At 40.5% G+C, this 21,290-nt stretch overlaps 1 protein-coding gene across 1 annotated transcript in view; it reads left to right on the top strand.

Annotated features, from left to right (window-relative positions):
• DCDC1 (doublecortin domain containing 1) overlaps positions 1–20,975 on the top strand; it is a 449,122-nt gene extending 428,147 nt beyond the window's left edge. The window contains exons 37-39 of the mRNA XM_043481537.1: positions 3,804–3,954; positions 6,547–6,716; positions 19,835–20,975. Of these exons, the coding sequence (XP_043337472.1) occupies positions 3,804–3,954; positions 6,547–6,695 (300 nt within the window). The 3' untranslated portion in view covers positions 6,696–6,716; positions 19,835–20,975. The remainder of the gene's footprint in view (positions 1–3,803; positions 3,955–6,546; positions 6,717–19,834) is intronic.
• Positions 20,976–21,290: the final 315 nt, after the last annotated feature.

Raw genomic sequence — 21,290 nt, 5'->3', positions numbered from 1 at the left:
GTTACTCCGTGTGTCTCTTGACTTCCTAATTTTGCATTCCAGTCCCCTATAATGAAAAGGACATCTTTTTAGGGTGGTAGTTCTAGAAGGTCTTAAATATTCTTAACAATGGAAAAAAGAAGAAACAGGATCTTTTCCCTCCATAAATAGCTGGAAAGTTGGAATGCTTTGTTTTGTTTTTTTTTTTTTTTCCTTTTCCATGTGCCTTTTTAGTGATGTTTTGCATTTTTACTTTCCCTGTAAAGACTTATTTTAAAATTTTAAACTGATTTATTTTCTAACCATTTTTTATAACAGCTGTATCATGTTCTAGTGATCTTATTGCTTAATATTAGTCACTTTATACTATGACTTTTCCATGGTGAAGGAATTTCATTCATTTTTTTAAACAATCTGAAATGTATCTGAGTGATGGTTTCTGAGTTTTTCTACACATAAGAATATCTTTTGTTTCCTGTAACCAAAGTAATAATTTAGCTGGATACTGAATTCTTACACTGAAACCTTTTACCCTAAAAGGTTCATAGATTCTCCTCCATTTTCTTTAGTAATCATTGTTGCAGAAAACAGGTCTAAACATAACTGAATTTTCCCCTTTGTCTGAAATTCATACTTTTAACCCAGTTAAAGTTAAATGTTAGTCATTTTTTCATTAACTTTGCCTTATCTTGGGTTAACCTATTTGATATGAAGACATGTTTGAAAGAAGAGGATTTTCTTCTGTTTTTTTTTTTTTTATAATTCCTTAAGTTTAATATATTCTGAATTCTTCTCCACTAATACCTATATTGTATAGGTTTAATATCTGATGTCCTGATGTGACAAATGTTTAACTTTTCTCTCATAAATTTTGTCTTATCCTTCCTCTATATCCTAGGAGATTTTCTCAACTTAGTCCTCTCTAATACAATTTGATTTTCTACAATATTCAGTCTCCTTTTTTCTGCTTTTAAGACAGAGTTTAATTCTACTATTGAATCTTTCATTTCATTGTCTCTCATTCAGCTCTCTATTCATATCAATTTAAAACTCTGTTTCTTCTCTTACCAGCTGTGTGACCTTGGTTATGATATTTAACCTCTCTGTTCTCCATTTTTCTCACCAATAAAAAAAGGATAATAATTATTCCCACAGAATAATATTAGATTATCCTTAGAAACTTTTAGATAAGTTTCTAGCCCATAGAAATGTGCCAGTAAATTTAAACTACTATTATTATGATCATCACCATCACCATTATTATCTCTGCCTGTATCTCAGCAATGTTCCTTTCCTTTAAGCTGTTGTCATCTCACTTCTGTGTGTGTGTGTGTCTGTGGAAGTCATATTTTATTTAAATTTGGGGAAGCACAATACAGACACTCTAAAATGTATTTGTGCTGTAAATCTTTTTAAAAAATCTCTTCACGCTATGTACAGATACTGTTTATGTTGTAGAATATTTTCATAATCCACTTACTGCTGAGGTTCATTTTTCTATTTATATCTCCTTTTACAAGGAGAGCTCTCTTGACTGGAGACATTAGTTCTCTTTTTTTCCCCTAAATTTTGACTTGGGAGCTGTAGGATCCTCCTGTAGATCCTGAATCAGAATCAAATTGCTGCTGACTGGCTATTATTCAGCAAAGGGTGCAGGACCGCATTTAAGTCTGTTCTCCCACTGCTCCTGTCTGACTACCCCCTCTACAGATGGGAATGTATTCTGGGATAATTTGTTACTGCTCAATTCATTGCATCCATCCCTTTCCCAAAATACTGGGTGAAAAATTCAGTCCCTGAATTGCATTATCTCATCACTCTCTTGTCTTCCTTCATATTTCTGAACCATTTTCCAGATGAAAGATGCCATAAGTTGCCCAGTTCTACAACTCCATTGCTGTGAGTTGTAGCCCCTAATTTGATATATAAAAAGAAGTACTAGGTGACTGGGGCTCATGCGAACCTGGCTCTTTCATTTTGGGAGAGTTGCTGTCTGGCCTGGATGATAGGAAAAGTCATACAAGCAAGTGTGTGGAAATGTCTTACTTTCTTCCTGCTTGCTTATATATTCTGTTTTAAAGTCTATTCACACTAATGGAACCACCCTTAGGGGTCTGACAACAGGTCGAGTGATCTTTAAAACTGTTGACACTTTGCATCTGTACATGTGTATTTTTACTGTTTCAAGGAAAATTGAAAGAAACTGAATTAGGCTCTAACAGATAGCTTTTTAATTTACCAATTAAAAAAAAAACCTTTGATGATAATAGAATCAGGGAATCCAAGAGGTATTAGACCAAAACTTTGATTTTATAGTTGAAGAGACTTTTTGGTAGGCACATTGCCTGACTTGTCTGAGGTCAGACAGAGGCCAGAACCAGGTCAGTGCTTTTGTCCTTCTAGTGCCTTGCTCATAGGGGGAAAAAAATTGAGCTATTCTGACAAATAGAGATTCTTCAAATCAAGATCTTTCACACTGAGTCATTTCTTAAACAGCAAGGAGTCTCTTCTATGTGGTAAAATAGAGAACAGTGTAACTTATATGCAGAGTACATCATGAGAAACACTGGGCTGGATGAAGCACAAGCTGGAATCAAGATTGCCAGGAGAAATATCAATAATCTTAGATATGCAGATGACACCACCCTTATGGCAGAAAGTGAAGAATAACTAAAGAGCCTCTTGATGAAAGTAAAAGAGGAGAGTGAAAAAGTTGGCTTAAAACTCAACATTCAGAAAATTAAGATCATGGCATCCAGTCCCATCACTTCATGGCAAATAGATGAGGAAACAATGGAAACAGTGGCAGACTTTATTTTTGGGGGCTCCAACATCACTGCAGATGGTGACTGCAGCCATGAAATTAAAAGATGCTTACTCCTTGGAATGAAAGTTATGATCAACCTGGACAGCACATTAAGAAGCAGAGACATTACTTTGTCAACAAAGGTCTGTCTAGTCAAGGGTATGGCTTTTCCAGTGGTCATGTATGGATGTGAGAGTTGGACTATAAAGAAAGTTGAACACTGAAGAACTGATGCTTTTGAACTCTGGTGTTGGAGAAGACTTTTGAGAGTCCCTTGGACTGCAAGGAGATCCAACCAGTCCATCCTAAAGGAGATCAGTCCTGGGTGTTCATTGGAAGGACTGATGTTGAAGATAAACTCCAATACTTTAGCCACCTGATGCAAAGAACTGACTCATTTGAAAAGACCCTGATTCTGGGAAGGATTGAAGGTGGGGGGAGAAGGGGATGACAGAGGGCGAGATAGTTGGATGACATCACCGACTCGATGGACATGAGTTTGAGTAAGTTCCGGGAGTTGGTGATGGACAGGGAGGCCTGGCGTGCTGCGGTTCATGGGGTCACAAAGAGTCAGGCACGACTGAGCGACTGAACTTAACTGAAGAGAATAACAAGGACAAATCCACTGACAAACACTGAAGTTCCTCACTGTCTAACTGCATTAGGGAACATTTGTAAACCCTTCTCATCTCCTTCTATACCTCTTTCTTTTCTTTTTAAATTTTTATCAGAGTGTAGTTGATTTACAATGTGTTGTTAGTTTCAGGTACACAGCAAAGTGAGTCAGGACATATACTTATATCCACTCTTTCTGTTTTTAAGATTCTTTTCCCATATAGGTCATTACAGAGTATTGAGTAGAGCTCCCTTTGCTACAGAGTATACCTCTTTCTAGCAATTATAAATAAAATGAATACTTATATCATGATAATAGTTCTCTTCAAGGAGTTGATTCTTTAATACTTAAACACATTGTGACATCCCACACCCAGCCAGCACGTGTCTCTTTGTGTTTCAGCTGCTGAATGACTGCTCGTCTCGTCTCAAGCTGGCCCACCTGGCCAGAGCACTGTACACCCCCAGCGGAGAGCCAATACACTCGTGGGATGACATAGAGAGAGACATGGTCATCTGTGTGTCTACAGGGCGAAGCTTTAGAACTCAAGAAGGTATGAGTGATGATTTCTTTTCCATCATGTTTTTGAAGAGTTAAAGCATTCACTTGTTTCTTCAAAGAGCTTTTTTTTTTTTTTTACTGAATTTTATATCCCATCATGATGATTTTTAATGACTATCCTACTCCACACTTTTGTACGCCATATTACTAAAGCTAAATTCCATATTTATTTGCTGGAAGCTCACTGTTGACACTGTTTGAGCTAAAGCATTCTATGAAAGTTCTGTTAGTTTTGAGTTTTATCCAAGGGGCTTTAGTTGTAGAAATTCTAAAAGGCCTCCTTTGAAGGTATTCATTTTTTAGCATGAACCCTGAGGAAAGTGAGGCATCCTTGATTTCCTACTTTGCAAGTTATTTAAAACTTAATGTTTCTTTAAAAAACAAATGTACACTTTACAGATTTATTTTGTTTACTGATAAGTAAATATATGCTTGTTTATTATCTTGTCTGTCTTTCAACAACTTTTTTTTGATAAATTTAGAAATGGAAGAGAACATAACATTTGGTATTAAACCAATTCTTGTTTTTCATCCTACTTATCCTGAGAAATTTAAAACCCCTTTCTGGGGTAAGTCTACATTAACAAAGACAGAATTTTCAGGATATCCTGAAAAACATTGATAACATTTTTAAAGAAATCAGAAGATTCAGGGGACATCCATAGCAGTCCAGTGGTTAAGACTCTGTGCTTCCACTGCAGGGGGCATAGGTTCAATCCTTGGTCCAGGGAACTAGGATCTCACATGCCATGTGATTTGGAAAAAAAAAATTAGAAATGAATTACCTGGGATTTTAAAAATAACTAATGTTAGGTTATCTCTTTTAAAAGTCACCATAAAATTTTTATTACTATGTCATATATAAGGTATAGAAACCAAAAAATTTTAAAACAGTTGTAATCCTATCTTTATACTTAGCCTAGAAGGGGCAAAAATATGGGAATGAAAACTAAAATGCAGGACGACAAGGATTTATTGGGATGCCTAACACTGTTCTGAGATTCCCCCAGCACCATCCTATATCAAAGAAGGGCATTAATCTTTATATTCTTTGTATTTGTCCCCATCATTCACCATTACCCCTCACCCCAGTTCTTGGTGACCCTCACTATGTAATTATTTAGAAGAATTACTTAGAATGAACCAGTGATGTCGTTCTTAACAGGACGTACTAATTGATAGCTTTCTGTATTCCATAGCCAATAAAAGAAATGTAAGCCAGAGTTCCTTCCCTGAAAGAGTTTTGGATCTAGTTAAGTATATGAACACACTTGAAGTAATTGAATAGTAAGGAAACAAGTGGTGTGGTAGAAGGTAACTTCCCAGTCCTTTCGTTATTTATGCTTAATCTTTTGTACTCTTGGGATGGCCTTCTGTTTCCTGGACGTCGCCCTCCTGGCCCCACTGTATTCATTGGGCCTTTCAGATAAGTAACAGGCAACCTAGCCAGAGAGGTATCCAAAACACAGAGAGAAATGTAGGCTACCTTCCCAGAAGCAAGCTTGTTACCCATAAAAACTGGAAAAAGAAAAGAGAAAACTGAAAATGCAAACATTACTCTTCCTACCATTTTCTTCCTTGTTAGCTCTGTAGACCTTTGACAAGGCTATATAGACATTCATCTTTGCATCTTCAGTTCTTTGACCACATCGATTACTATGATGTTAAAGAGCTGTTTCTTCCCCTCTTAAAATGGGTCCTCATATTCCTTTAATGGTGAAAGTGTTAGTGGTTTCCCCCAATTGTCTAAGATCTTTTCAGTGGGTGATATATGTTCTAGAAAATCTAATTGATAGTGGAGAGTCTAACTTAGCTGCTATTAGAAAGTTATTTTATTATATAAACTGTCATTTTATTGTTTTTCCTGAAATAATTAAATGAGAAACAATCATTTGATAGAAATTTAAACACTCAAAATGCTTTAGAAAAGAGAGAGAGATGCTACTAGCATATATATACATGTATATATATACTCTTGTGAAGGGACATTTAATGAATCATTCTGTTCATAATTTTTCTGTGACCTACTGACTTAAGTATGTAGTAGAAAATAAGGCAGCTTGGGACTTTCAAAACTAAACACCTAATAAGAACTTATTTTATGTACTATAATATAAAAACATTCAGCATGTGAAAGCCACCAAAGAATCACGTTTGGTCTTTGAAAAATGGATTTGTTTTGGCAAAACAAATCAGACACTGTTAGAATGGTGTCTTTCACACAAACCCCTAACAAAATTAAAAGAGTGCCTTATGCCATTTGTCTTCAATTCTGAACACGGTTCTCAATGCTGTGTTTACCATCTTTTCAGTGGGTTCAATTTTTAGACTACTTCTAGGTTAGCTTCCAATTCAGGCTTTATAAAAAGCTTGGAAGGAAGCCCTCTCTAGCAACTGCCGTTCTGTAGAAATCCAAAGAATGTTAACACATATCTGATGTGATAAGCAAGTCAAGTGTGTAATGAGAGAGTCCGGCGTGGGAGTCGAGGGTTTCTGAAGGATCTTCGAGTTTTTCATCATCCTGAACTTTTAATTATTTGCCATAAATACATTGACTTGTCTCTCAAAATAATTTTTTTCACAGAGTTAAAGCAACTGGTGGAGATCAGAGCAAATTATGCCCGAATCTGCAGGCAGCAGGGCCCTCAAGCCACAGACATCGTGCTGTCACCATCTGCAAAGCTGCGATCCCTGGGACCTTCACTCACTGAATTCCTAGCGGAGCCACCCTAGGTTGTGCTGTGTCTCACTGGGGTAGGTGTGTGGACGTACTTATGTGTTTGCTAGGATGTGATATGATGATTAGTCATCGTTCTTAATTTTATGCCATCTCCTTTAAACATTATACCCTCTCCATTTTACTCAGTGGCATTTGATGCCTCAAATCTGTTCTTAGAAAGACAACAAAACTCGACAAAGCAATGACAGTAAACTATCTTAGGTGTATTTTCTCCTAGGAAAAGGAAAATACTGGTTGTTATTGAAAAATAATTTTGTGGGATCAAATAGTATATATTATTCTATATATACTTTTTTATTCTTATATATAATTTGATAATAAAATAGACTGACAATTGTAGTGTATTTATATATATTTACATATGTGCTTAAATTTAGTAGGATCAAGAGTAGTATATGTACTATTTATATAGAAGTAATTTTATATTATTCATTTTACGTTGGGCTTCCCTGGTGGCTCAGGGGTAGAGGAACTGCCTCTTGGTGCAGGAGACATGGGTTCGATTCCTGGGTCTGGAAGACTCCCTGGAGAAGGAAATGGCAACACATTCTAATATTCCTCCCTGAGAAATCCCATGGACAGAGGAGCCTGGTAGGCTACACTCCATGGGGTCACAAAGAATCAGACATGACGTAGTGACTAAACAACAACAACAAAACTTTTTTTATTCCTATATATAATTTGATAATAAAATAGACTGATAATTGTAGTGTGTGTGTATATATATATATATATATATATATAGTTATATTTAGTGGGGTCAAGTAGTATATGTACTATATATAAAAATAATTTTATATATTCATTGTATGTATATAACTTATATGTATATAGTATATTATATATATAATTTGATAATAACAAAGACTCTTTGACTACCTAATGCTAAATTTGAGTCAAACTGACATTTTTCTGGCTCAGCCACTTTATTTTTCAAGGTTCCATGTTAAAACCCTACGTTTACTAAATGAAAATGAAATGGCTGGTGGCCACCAAACCCCACATGAATTGCTTTTTCCTCCTCCCACTCCCCCTCAGTTTGGCCTGTGGTAACAGGATTCCTCATGAGCACAGCTAGATGTTGTTCACAGAGTGAAGCTGGATCATTTCTGATGTAAACTCAGTAACCAAAAGCCGTAGACTGTGAATACCGAAACTTAGGGAAAGGGTATATGCACTACTTGAAGGAAAAAATCATGTGAGGATTTTTCTTAAGGGGTCAAGGGATATCCTTAGCAATCATATGTAGCAATACTACAGGAAGAGAACTTACCTTTTAATTTCTTTCTGCTATGAAGAAAGAATTATTTTTTAAGAAAAATATCAGTGACACATCAGAGTTTGATTTCTGGTTCTGGTAAAAAAATTTTCCAGAGAAATGCTCTTCTTTCTTCCTCTGAAAGCCTTTGGCATCTCCATCTGAGTATAAATCGCAGCCTGACTAAAAGTGTACAGAATGGCTCAGCTGGGCTCACTCCTCAATCCACCACTGTAATGTGGTGCAGGAAGGCAGTAGATCATTTCTACTGAAAGGGGCTCTTGGTAATCGCTGCAAAAGGCCTAGCATTTACTCCCAGTCTGCAAATCAGTCAGGTTGCGTGAATAAATTCTTGCTGCCTCTGACACTACTAAAAGCAGAGCACATTGAGGCAAAATTTCAAGTTGCATACACAACAATTTGCCCTTTTGCAGACCTCTTTTCTATGTGTTGTGCAGTGTTAGAGATGTGAAGGCATTCCAGGACACCTTTGTGATACATATGAAAGAAAGATTGCATGTGCCCCCACTTCGCTTTTCCTTTTGTTGAACAAGAAGGGTTAAGGAACATGCTCCCGGTTACAAAGTGGGCCAGTAGGATTCTTACCTGCTGGGCCTCTTCTTATAAAAACTGGATTACAATCCCCAGAGACATAGAACTAGTTTTACTTTTTTCCAGATTCCTTGAAAAGAAGGGCATTTCTCTAGGTGAAAAAGTACCTATCATTTTGCTGCTGAGGAAAAGTTGATTTGCTATGAAAATGGCGTGATTTCACCATGGATCAAATGTGCAGATTCTTGTGAAGTCTTCACTGTTGTGTGTGAACATGTCTGAAGCGAAAATTGGTAATATCACACAACACTGTATCAGTGTACCAGGAGACGTAAGGCAAAACTCTGAACGGAACTTTTCTATTACTCGTAAATGTGATTTCAGATGTAATGTAACAGTCATCAACACATCACATTTTACCAGCAAGGCAGTGACACGTACTTTGTTGACGATGGCTTGCACAGGGTATCTTGGCAGTTCGTAACCATTTTTAACTTCAGAGTAAGAACAGCCCTGCTCTTTATCATTGACCTTCTTCTATGATTGCCTGGATCATGTGGACTGACACTACTAAAAGCAGAGCACATTGAGGCAAAATTTCAAGTTGCATACACAAAAATTTGCTCTTTTGCCCTTCTATGATCGCCATCCATGTGGACTGGAGGGCAGTTACTCCACCTTCAGCAAGGACTATGGGATAAGACTATTTTAATTCTATTCAACCCTCCAAAGATTTTAATAAACCCAGGAATTTCCTTTGGGGACATGCTTATCAAATTTGAGTCAGCCTTGTATATTTAAGTCACATTTCAATATTTTTCTATCAACTGGAAATCATTTATTATTAAATACTAAAGCAACCATCCTCAAGTCTGTGGTGTTCTCCCGAAATTTATTTCCTGCTGGTTTGCAAACACCCTTAAGTTGATCCAGATGTTAATCAACCATGTACCCGCGTTTGTGATTGTCCTTGGGAGAAAGAATTTTCTGGATGTTTCTGTCCCACCTCTAGCCTTTGTTACTTGATTAAGTGTTGGGTTGAAGTTGCATATTTTTAAGCAAACTAACTGAAAACAACATGTCTGAAAGCTTGACAAACATTTTGAGATTTTGGCACCATTTATAAATAAATGTTCTATCTGTGTACTTATGGTAGGTTTACAAAACAGGACACGTTAGAAGTGATTCAAAATCCAGATGCAGTTTTGTGGTGTGATAACCCTGAATTTGCATTTTGTTCTTGATTGTTCATAATAACTGAATATTTTTTTGTATGGATCAAGAAAACAAAGCAACAAACAAGCAAACCACAACAAAAAGGTAAAAATACATCCGTTCTCTTTTGTAAGAGAATCACTTAGACACTGTGGCCAGTGACAGCAGCATTTGTGAGCTAACCTTAATTAATAGCCACGTGTGCTGCTGAGTGTTATTGAGACTTACAGTTCACCCAAACAGCAGGTTTTTTTCTGACATCATTTAGAAGTGAGTGATCAAACCACGTAAGTCCATGTTGTTCTAGATCTTGACAAAATCAGATGCAAATGTCCTCAGTTAAATGGAATTTGGACCCAGTGGTGATCCTCAGTTGCTTTTATTAAATCAGTGGCTCTAGTTCCCTCCTGCCTCTGAGCAGATCTCAGTGCTTCCTCAAGTGAGGTTTAGCAGAAAGAAAGAGCAACAGTTTTGTTCTCAAAAAGCAATAAGCGAGAATTCTAAGTAAAGGGCATGGTTTGGGGCTGCTTGGCCAAAAGCACATGCAAAGCAGGATCAACAAAGACCACCCAGGTGAGTGCTGATGAGAGTAAAGTAATGGCGGACATTCAGTGATTGCCTGCGGCTAGCTAGAGTCTTTCCTAGTTCTGTGAGTCTGTGATGGGAAACACTCTCAATAGGCTGTCTCCCTGTGCCAAGTGTGCAAATAGAAATATATGAGGAGAGAGGAAGTGCTTATGCCCAGGGTGCAACTGGGTTGGGGGAGGGCGGAAGAAAGGAGACAGGAAATTATATTTATATGGCAAGTACAGTGGTGATTCTGAATTGGACGTGCTATCATTCATTGTCTGCTGTGTTCTAGTGCTGGTTTAGGGGTAGATAGATGGTTCAGTCAACCACTGGATCGATTAGGTCCTGACTTAGCAGTCCAAGACTTCCCTGGTGTCTCAGACAGTAAAGAATCTGCCTGCAATGCAGGATGTCTGGGTTAGACCCCTGGGTTGGGAAGATCCCCTGGAGAAGGGAATAACTACCCACTCCAGTATTCTTGCCTGGAGAATTCCATGGACAGAGGAGCCTGGTGGGCTATAGTCCATGGGGTCACAACGAGTTAGACATGACCGAGCGATGAACACTGTCTCTAGCAGCCCTAGAAGTTTTGAACTTGGGGTTTTAGCCTCAGCAAAGATTTTCCAAGAATGTCAGTTCTGGGCAGACCCTAGCTAGAACAGTTGAGGGGTCAATGTCTAGATGCCACCACCAGCAGTTCTCCTTAAATTACCCTGCAGACTCTGCCAGAAAGCAATGGAGGAGAGGTGGGAGCCTTACAGAACTGCTAGGACTAGTATCCCCAAAGCATAAGATTTGAGTCTCTGTTTTCATCTCCACCACTCTTTCTCTGCTTCCTTCCAGTTCTTGTCTGTCCTTGCCTTTTGGTCGTCTCTCCTCAATCTTCCTTAATTTTTCTCTTCTGTGTGTGTCTTAGTCACTCAGTCGTGTTCAATTTTTTGCAATCTGTGGATTGTAGCCTGCCAGGCTCCTCTGTCCATGGAATTCTCTGGGCAAGAATACTGGAATGGGTTGTCATTTCCTACTCCAGGGGATCTTCCCAACCCAGGGATAGAACTGGGTTTCCTGCATTGCAGGCAGATTCTTTACCATCTGAGCCACCAGGGAAGCCCCTTTTCTTTCTAAGGGCCTTTAAATCCTGTCTTTCATTTTAACAACAACTCTCCCTGGAGCAATTTGTGGATCAGCAAGGGATGCTTCCTTAATATGATTCTCAGAGTTTCCTGTGCATGTGTCGCCTGGGGAGCTTGATAAAATACAGAGTCCCAGGCTCAATGGCAGAGATTTTTTCTTTTGTGCCCCTGAAATGGGGCAAGGAGTCTGCAGGTGGCAAGCCCCAGTCATGGAGGGTGGTAGCTGACCACACGTGTGGAAACTCGTCCAGGGTTCTGTGTTTGTCAGCTGGGCAGGGCTCATGCACTAAAGAGCAATTCTGAGAACATTGTGGCCCCTTTTACTTTGGTGTTCAGGGGCTTTGAAGGCGAAGAAGCAATTACTGCCTGGGTGGGGGTTTGAGTCTAAATGCTGTCACCTTTACTCCTCACTGTTCCCTTAAGAAAGAATGGAGTTGGAAGCTAACCACCCAGAGATGGTAACCAGGATGCAGTCACTGGAGGAAACACAGGGAGTTTGAGGCACTGAAGCTCCCCACGTTCAATAAGCTGTCTTCAGTGCTGATAACATCTTGCTATTTTAAAGGTCACAGAAATAATGTCAGGGCCATGGTACGTGAATCGAGGAGCAGAGTAATTTTGAAGGTGGGGAAATATCCAGCTTCCTGGGGTTTTCCTATGCATTTTTGTATGTACAACCTGAGAGAGCTGTGGAACAGGGACAGGGATCTTATTTACCAAAGTAACCCTTTCTCCCAGCAGGTAAAGAACTACCTGCATTGCAGGAGATGCAGGAGACGTGGGTTTGATCCCCAGGTGGGGAAGATCCCCTGGAGAAGGGAATGCCAACCTGCTCCAGTATTCTTTCCTAGAAAATCCCATAGACACAGGAGCCTGGTGGGCTACAGTCCATAGGGTTGCAAAGAGTCCCAACATAACTAAGCAACTAAGCACATACAACCCTTTCTCCAGTGAAGGAGCTGCTTACTATGGGGAAGGCTGAGCCTCTCTGTTCTATGTTTTCTCTAGGTTTAGTTCATACAGAAGCCTGAGCCACCCGCATCCCTGGCAGGCTCATCTAATAGTGTGCAATTCCATGGGATATTATTTCAGTTCAATAACAAGGGTTCTCAGAAAAATTAATTTTCAGAGTAGTTCTCTTGTCCCATAAATGAAATCCATATAGGTTGGGCAATACTCTCCTTAAAAGACAAGAAGCTGTAAAGAAAATAAGCTTTTCGAAGACCTAATCCATGTGTTTCTACCTCCAGATACTGTTCTGGGTACTGGGCATGTAAAGGTGAATGAAGTAGGTGGGTGACTACTCGAATAGTGAATAGGCTGGAATGTTGGGGTGACAAGCATGAGTTGAGGTGGGAGGGGTGGGCACCAGCCAGATTGTGGAGGGCCTTGTAGGTCATGCTAAGGAGTCTGGGTTTTTCTATTTTAAATGCAGTGGTTAAAGGGAACTATTAATAACATGAAAGCTGCACTAGAATTGTATGTTAAATTAAGCTTGCTCAGGTTACACTTTAGGGACACACTCAGTTTACCTCCAGAGGTGGAGGTTCATTAGAAGGATTAACAAAGAGAGGGGAAAGCATGGGAGAGCCCAGCACAAGGCTTCATGGTGGTTTCTGTTCCAGATACACAGCCTGACTCTGTCCAAATGGACACCTAGTAGTCTACCCTTCCTCTCCCTCACTTCTCCTTTCCTCTGTACTTTTTTTAAAGTCAATGAAATTTTATTAAGTCAATGGAATGTATTTACTTGGGATTTTATGTGTTACAATAGCTAAAGTCATCCTAAATAGTGTATCTAACAGAGCGATATCTTTTTTTCCAATAATGGATTCAAAGAATTTTAACTACATCTTCAGAATGAGAACAGTTCTACTACTATAAGCTATGTGATATCTGTCCTTCTTGATCTATGAATTTCCCTCTTCTCCATGAGCTCTCCTGCTCTAGGCTAAGATGCTCACTTGTCTTCTCTCAGGGCTTCTGCTGCCTCATGGCTCTGTTTCCTGCCTTCCTTTTGTATTTCTTTTGGCTCTAGGGCCACTCTACCCTCTGAATTACTTTCTTTGTGTCTCCTGATGGAAGACTGAATGGTTGGAGGCCGGCCAGTAGCTGCCTTTTACTCATTCCGTCAGGGACCCCATGATACGAAGCACAGCTTGCCTGGGTAGGCAGTGGTGGTGTGGGCTGGTCCTTCCTCAGGAAGCTGTGGACCTGGCTGGCATTTGCAGTACAAAACCCATAATTCTGTTCTTGTTATGATTCTTTTCTCCCTTCACCAATGAGGGATGAAATTAGCATGGTATCAGCTAGGCTGACTCTATTCCTCTTCAGCCAATAAGAAGCTTGTCTATGGGTGTATCCTCACATTTGACTTTGATGATATAACAATGGCGGTCTTTGCTATACAAGCAACATGACCTTGAAGGTGAAATCTGTGACTTTGCTTACAAGATCAGGATGAACTCTTAACTTATACTTTTGAATACAAGCAAGTCTGTCTGAGGAAGTGGACTTTGCAGAGACATCCTGGCAAAACTTAAGACACTCTGTCATCTAGGGAATTTTCCCAAATCAATTCAGAAAGTTAAACACCTTTTTTTTTTTTTTGATCAAACTTTTCCTTGCCTCTTGTTTAATGCAGTCATTTTGATAGGCTGGATTCCATTGTGGATTTTGATTTTTGTTATCATATCTCCTTCTCTGTCCATGCTGCAAGGTCAGCCTGGCTAGCAACTTTCTCAATGCTGGAATGTGAGTTCTACTCACTGAACTTGACTGTCATCAACTGTATGTGAGCTGTCAATCCTTGTTACATTCTAGGACACCCAAGGAGTGGTATTCCCTGTTAGATATTGCCCAGTTCCCATGAAAAAGTTGATATGGGCCACCATGATGTATTGAACTAAAGCTGTGTGTTTAAGAGGCGTCCTAGGGAGGCTTTCTCAGCAGCAGTGGGGCATAGCACACAAGACAGCGTGAGCAGCCCCGTCCTCTGTCTCATTCCGGACGTGAAAACAGATGTCAGTTTTCATTTCAGCAACTTGCAGCTGCTATTATGAGAAAAACGGGATGCGTCTATGGGATTTTTAAGTGCTTCAACATTGTTTACTTACACTTAAGCCACTGCCGTTGCTTCCATGGACAATTCTGGTGGTTTTCCTAACTAGTCGTGGTGCAACCCCAGCCTCACTCCTCTCCAATTCTTTATCCAAGTAGTAGCCAGAATGATCTTTCTGGAAGGAAAACCACATCATGTTACTGTCTTGCTTAAAAACTTCCAGTGGCCCTGGACTGTCATCTAAATGTAGAATACATTCCTCCCATGCCCTTGGGAAGACTCTGCTCCCCTCACCCTGCAGTCTGTTTTGTCGCTCCTTTGTTCACAGAGATTTGTATTCCACTCATCCTAAAAGTGCCCTTAGTTCCCTCAGATCCTGTGTTACCTATACACATTCGCCTCCTACAGCTTTCTGGGGAAAAGCCCCTGACCCCTCCCTACACCCAGTTCTGTTGGGAACTGCCTTCCATGGGCTCCCCCTTTGCTTACCTCAGCTGTAGCACTTATCACTGTTGACATAGCCTTTCTTCCACTGGTCGGTAAACTCCTTGAATGAAAGTCCAGCTTGTTCACGTCTATATTTCCAGTGCCTGAATATTCCATATCATGTTGTTGTAGCCACGCGTTCCGGGAAACAAACTCACTCAGAAGGACAATGCAGATAGTGGAGTGCAGTTTATTACACCAGCGGGTCCAAGGCAGAGTCTCCTCTTAGCCAAGAACCCCGACCAGTTTTTGTGAAAACCTCATATACTCTAAGTGTACGTGCCCAAACCCACCTTCCCAAATTCCCTGAAACTAGCCTGAACAAAGGAAAAGAAAGAAACAGTCAAAGTTAACCCGTGATTCATATACTTTAAGCCTAGGTAGTTAATTAACAGTGGACAATTATCAATAGGCCTGTGGTCATACCCCAATAAGTGAAAAGTGAAAGTGAAGTCGCTCAGTCGTGTCCGACTCTTAGTGACCCCATGGACTGTAGCCTACCAGGCTCCTCCGTCCATGGGATTTTCCAGGCAAGAATACTGGAGTGGGTTGCCATTTCCTTCTCCAGGGGTCTTCCCCACCCAGGGATTGAAACTGGGTCTCCCGCATTGTAGGCAGACGCTTTAGTGTCTGAGCCAGCAGGGAAGTCCATACCCCAATAAGCATAATAGAATTTATGATTCTATTAGGTTACACAGATAATTAAGGTATTCTTTTAGGTGACAGAGAGTCTAGGTATGAGCCCTGGGGCTCTTCCATCCAGGGCCTCTGGTTTTCCAGTTGGTATGTCATTTCCATAGATACTGGACATATACAAAGTCCACAGTCCAGCCCAAGATGGAGTCCTGCTTTCAAGATGGAGCCTGTTCTGTCCATTTCCTCCTTCAATATAGTAGGCATTAAGAGATGTTTGTTAAATGAATGTAAGGTTTAAGATAACCTTAAAAATGTACCTTAAAAAAACCTTAACCTTAAAAAAAGTACCTGCTTTTTAGTAGAAGCACTGAATCAGAGTTTGATTTGCTTGTAGAACTTTCTTCTCCTCACATGCATTGTTATGGACTGAATATTTGTGTATGTAAATTTGTATGTTGAAACCCTATTCTCCAATATGATGGTATGAGGAGGTGGGAGCTTTGGGAAGTAATTAAAAATAGGTGAGATCATAAGGATGGAGCCCTTATGCATAGAATTAGTGCCTTTATGAGAGTCAGGAGAGAGCTTCCTTCTTTGCTCTGCTGTCTGCCTTGTGAGGATACAATGAGAAGTCAGCACAGAAGACAGCTCTCACCGTAACATGACCACACTGGCACTCTGATCTCTGACTTCCAGGGTCCAGACCTGTGAGAAATAAATTTCTGTTGTTTATGAGCCTATGGAACTTTGTTATAGGGCTTCCCTGGTGCCTCAGCCAGTAAAAATACTGCCTGCAATACAGGATACCTGGGTTCAATCCTTGGGTTGGGAAGATCCCCTGGAGAAGGAAATAGCAACCCACTCCAGTATTTTTGTCTGGGAAATCCTATGGACAGAGGAGCCCGGTGGGCTACAGTCCACAGGGTTGTAAGCGTTGGGCATGACGTAGTGACTATATCACTACCACCACCACTTTGTTATAGCAATCTGAGAAAAGACACACATCACACCCACCTACAGAATGTATCACGTAGCTTTCTTATAAAATGAGTCTTGTATTTGATGAGACAGTATTGGCTGATTATATTTCTTTTTTTAATGAGGGAAACCAAAGAAACATTGATCAAGTTCCCTTCTTTGCCAACTTTAACTTTCAAAACACTCCTAAGGCCCACTAGAATGGAAAACACTCTTCTCCCGTCATTGCCCAGACGGACCCTTAACTGCTTGCCTGACTCGGCTGCAGGCAGTCCAGCTTGGGAGAGAAGACATGTCACCCCCTTGCACAAGTGTGATGATTTGTGGCTGAGAAGGGAGAGCCTGCTCTCTGAACCACATGCCCCCTGGTGCAGGCAGGCTAAGGAAAGATGAATGGCATTATAAGACAGACATCTGAATGTTTCGTATTAAATTAGTCCCACAGAGCACCCAGAATTCTCATTCCATAAATCACAAGGTAAAGTAAACCCACTCCCAGGTTAGGCTGTTGTGACTTTGGCCTGTGGTGTCACAGATAATCTGCGAATAGTTAAACATTTGTCTGAAATAGTAATAATTTTCAGCATACTTACTCAGTGGCAGAGAGGTGACCCAGATTGATCTCTGTTGCTGGAAACAGCATGTAAATGGGAGTCAGCCAATTCAGGAGATTTTCCAAACAAGAGTCACTACTCCCCGGCCCCTCAGCCTACTCTGTCACTGCTGAGGTGAGCTCCTCCAGGAGCTGTTAGGTGCTCAGGGCTAAGATGAGCAACCTTTTCCCCCAACCAGAGAGCAGATTAACTGCCCCTTTTTTGAATGAATGGCAGTCCCAGCTCCGTTTTGAAGTCCACTTTCACCTTGGCTTGGTCTAAGCATCATAGAGCTAGGAAGGGCCTCAGTTCCACGAAAGCCACATTGCTCTTCAGGCAAAGGTTTATTCTGAGGACATTTTACATATCTTTGGATCTATTCTGCTTCTTCCATTTCTGGGCTGACTCTGTGAGGAGGGGAAACCATAGAATGGTAGGAACATAAACTGCTGTTCATAAGACCGTTCAACTTGATGCCAACTGGGCCCATTGGAGCTGCTGCTTCCTCTCCCCTAAAATAAGGAAAGTCGACTCTTCCATCTCTAAAGTCCCACTCAGCTTTAAAAGTCTGATTCTGATTCAGTCGCTAGATGAGACTGGGCAACAGTGTTGTGACAGACATTATTCCAGCTGACCAAGGGAGCCTATCTCTCTGCTTGGTAGTCTTTATACAGGTGTTTACTAGGACCTGCATCCAGATTCTCTTCACCCACAGGATTCCAACCCAGATTCCACCAGAGTGCCAGAGGGAGGCCACAACACAACTTAGGGATGGCTAATTGATGCTGGGAGGGATTGGGGGCAGGAGGAGACGGGGACGACAGAGGATGAGATGGCTGGATGGCATCACCGACTCGATGGGCATGAGTTTGAGTAAACTCCGGGAGTTTGTGATGGACAGGGAGGCCTGGCGTGCTGCGATTCATGGGGTCGCAAAGAGTCAGACACGACTGAGCGGCTGAACTGAACTGAACTGAAGGTGGTTCCTTCCAGGAAAAGATCTTGGTGTCAAGACCTGAGTAGAGTCTTGCCTCCTGCACTGTTGCGCAAGCCTGTTGGTATAAGCATCAAATGAGATCAGTGATAAACGTGGATGGAGAAGGTCACTAACGCTGCCACAGTGTAGCTCGTGGCCAGGCACCCTGTTGGACTTTCATACTGTTGTTGTCGCTTTCATTCGATACTCATGACCACCCTTGGAAATAGGTGGTTTTTTTTCTGCTTCTACTTTTACATTTTAAGAATGGGGAAGCTGAGCTCCTGAAAAGGTGAAATAACTTGCCAAAGCCATCAGCTGGTCAGGGGAAGAGCTGATATGTGTACCCAGATCTGTCTAATCACATAGCCTGTAGAAATTTCAGGTATGGTTATTGGCAGTTCTAAAACTGGGTTTGATGACTTCATTGGATGCCTTTAAAGAATAATTTTATGGTTCAGTCACTGCCTGCTTAGAAGATTTCCCTGATGACAGCTGAGCTAGGCATAATGAGCTGCATTTGGACGCCAAACCTGAGGGAGTGGGGGCACTGCCTTGCTCACAGGAGAGGAGCCTCACTGGCTTACCAGGACATGACAAGCCCACTAGGGTATCTCACTTCTCTGCCCCAGTGGCTGTGGTCATCTGTGTATTAGATGCTAGGGCTAGTACCATAGGCTGGTGGCTTAAACAACAGAAATTTCTTTTCCCACAGTTCTGGGGTCAGAATTCTGACTTCCAGGTGTCAGGAGGACTGGCTCCTCTGAAAGGTGTGAGGGAAGGATGTGTCCCCTGCGTCTGCTCTGGCCTCTGGTGATTTGCAGACTGTCTGGTGTTGCTCGGCTTGTAGAATCATCATCCCAACCTCTGCCTCATCTTCACGTGACATTGTGTCCTGTGTCCAAAAGTCCCCACTCATATTGGATTAGGGGGCCTCATCTTCTTTAATTACATCTGCAACGACCCTGTTTCTAAATAAGAGCACATCCTGAGATGCTGGGGTTTAGGACTTTGACATGTGGATTTTTGGTGGGGAGGCACTATTCAACCCATAACAATCAGTGATGAAAGTCTGAACCCTCACTCACACAGGCACTTCATCTGAGCACAAGTGCTCTGCCATTAAAGATTGCAACATTCTCTCTTGATGGCATGTCTCTCTCCCTTTTATGTCTTTCTTGTTTCTTACTAACACTGAAGTCTGATATTAATGGAAAAACCATTAAAAAAAAACTATTATCCTATGAGGTAAAGTGAATGCACTCAACTGTGAAAGGAAGACTTATCGATCAATTTCAGTTAAACCTTGCTTGTCTGACACTTTGCAGCTAAGGAATGTGTTTTTATTGCCTGGCCAGATAGTTCAGATTTCCGGTCAGTCTTAGTAAAGACCCCTTTTATAACAATGATAAAATTTTATCACAGAGCTATGAAAACAAAATTAGATTTCATAACTCACATCAGGCCTTGAAGGCGATTCCTCTATAAATTCTACAAACCTTATCAAGTTTTAATGCACCTATTCTGATAAATATTTTTAAAGTAGCAACTTCTATTGAACTTCATATATATGTGCATTGTATATAAATAAGTGTATATATGTGTGTATGTGTATAATATATTTATCTCGTCTCTCTCTCTCTTTGTCTTTCTTTCTCTCTCTCCCCTTTACAGGAAAGAAAACTTTCTCCACTTACTTGGAAACACAAAACTGTGATAGAAAGTTCAATTATTTAGATTGCTGAAGACTTCAAATTTAGGAAAATCCAAAAGAAGTCTGTGTAGCTTACTTAAAATTTTAGTGCTAGAATTTATCCTTCAAAATAACTGTATTTTTCATGGGCAGACACTGATTAGTTATGCATAGATTCACAATAAGACATATTATAATTAATGGGCAGTGTTAGCCACAGGGATTTTGTATTCTAGTGAAAACCTGTATACACTCTGTAAATTTTCCTTTCTATAGCATGGACTGTTGGGGGAAAAGATGCCTATACACTGAGCACATGTTTTTTCTCTCCAAGTAGATGGTAATTGCCTAGAGAGCAGAGAACCGTATTTTTACCTGCTCAGGACAGGGCTCAGTGACAATGCCCAGCAGTCCCACTACCAGACAAACGTGATGGGAAGACAAGGTTCAGCCAACTTCCACCCTTGTGCTAAACCACAAACCAAAATTACGGCAGTACAAGGGAATAGAGGGTCTGCTTTACAGAATTTTATTTCAGTCAGCTGTTCGGGAACTACAGTCCTCAGAGTCAAATTAAACCGAGTTATAGTTAGTCCTTCCTGCTTTTCAGAGACAAGAAACACTTCAAAATTGGGCAAATGAAATAAATTTCGTGGTGTAAACTAGGCATCACATATTCTTAAAATGTGTCTCTGATGATTATACATTTTGGTCTCAAATGCCGAGTTAGAAGAACATCCAAAAATTATGTGAAATGACTTATGGATGTATTGACAACATTCAAAACCTCAATAGACTGTTGTAAAGGAGTCATATTGTTTTGGTTCATGTACTCCTTTGAGCATCTTTGGAAAAGCCATAAACTTACAAAATGACATACAAAAAATAATTTTCTCATACCGTTTCATGGCGTTCACAGACCCACCAGAAAAACATTAGTGAACTTCCAAACAAGGAACTGATAGAAGATATTTCTGATTTCCATAATCTTTAAGGTTTGCAGGGGGATATAGGATCAACACCTCTCAGTGGAACATTTCAAAACATCAGCAGAAGCAGATTCTAACTTTCGCTGTGGTAATGTTACCTTGCTATATTCAAAAATGATAAACCATGACAATTTCTTATCATCTTTGACTGTGGTTTTTGCATCTGCAGATCTTAAGTGGGAAAAGATAAGGAAAGATAAACTTCTTCAAGCAGTGTTGTTCATTTTGGGCATTCCTTGGAGGAAGCACTTATTACCTGCAAGGAAAAAGCTAATTAAGTCGACGTTTCTTACAATCACAAAGCCATTTTTACTTGCTACTCTTTTAGACAGGAGGGAATACATGCTGTTTCCCTTTTGTCTGTCAGGAGAATACCAGGGAACGCTGACAGCCCTGGAAGTTGGGAGCTGAGACTCAGCAGCTGAGTGGCTGCAGGTGCTCAGAACCT

Source organism: Cervus canadensis, chromosome 11 (genome assembly GCF_019320065.1).
Source record: "Cervus canadensis isolate Bull #8, Minnesota chromosome 11, ASM1932006v1, whole genome shotgun sequence".
Classification (NCBI taxonomy): domain Eukaryota; kingdom Metazoa; phylum Chordata; class Mammalia; order Artiodactyla; family Cervidae; genus Cervus; species Cervus canadensis.
This window is presented reverse-complemented; position numbering and strand designations above follow the sequence as displayed.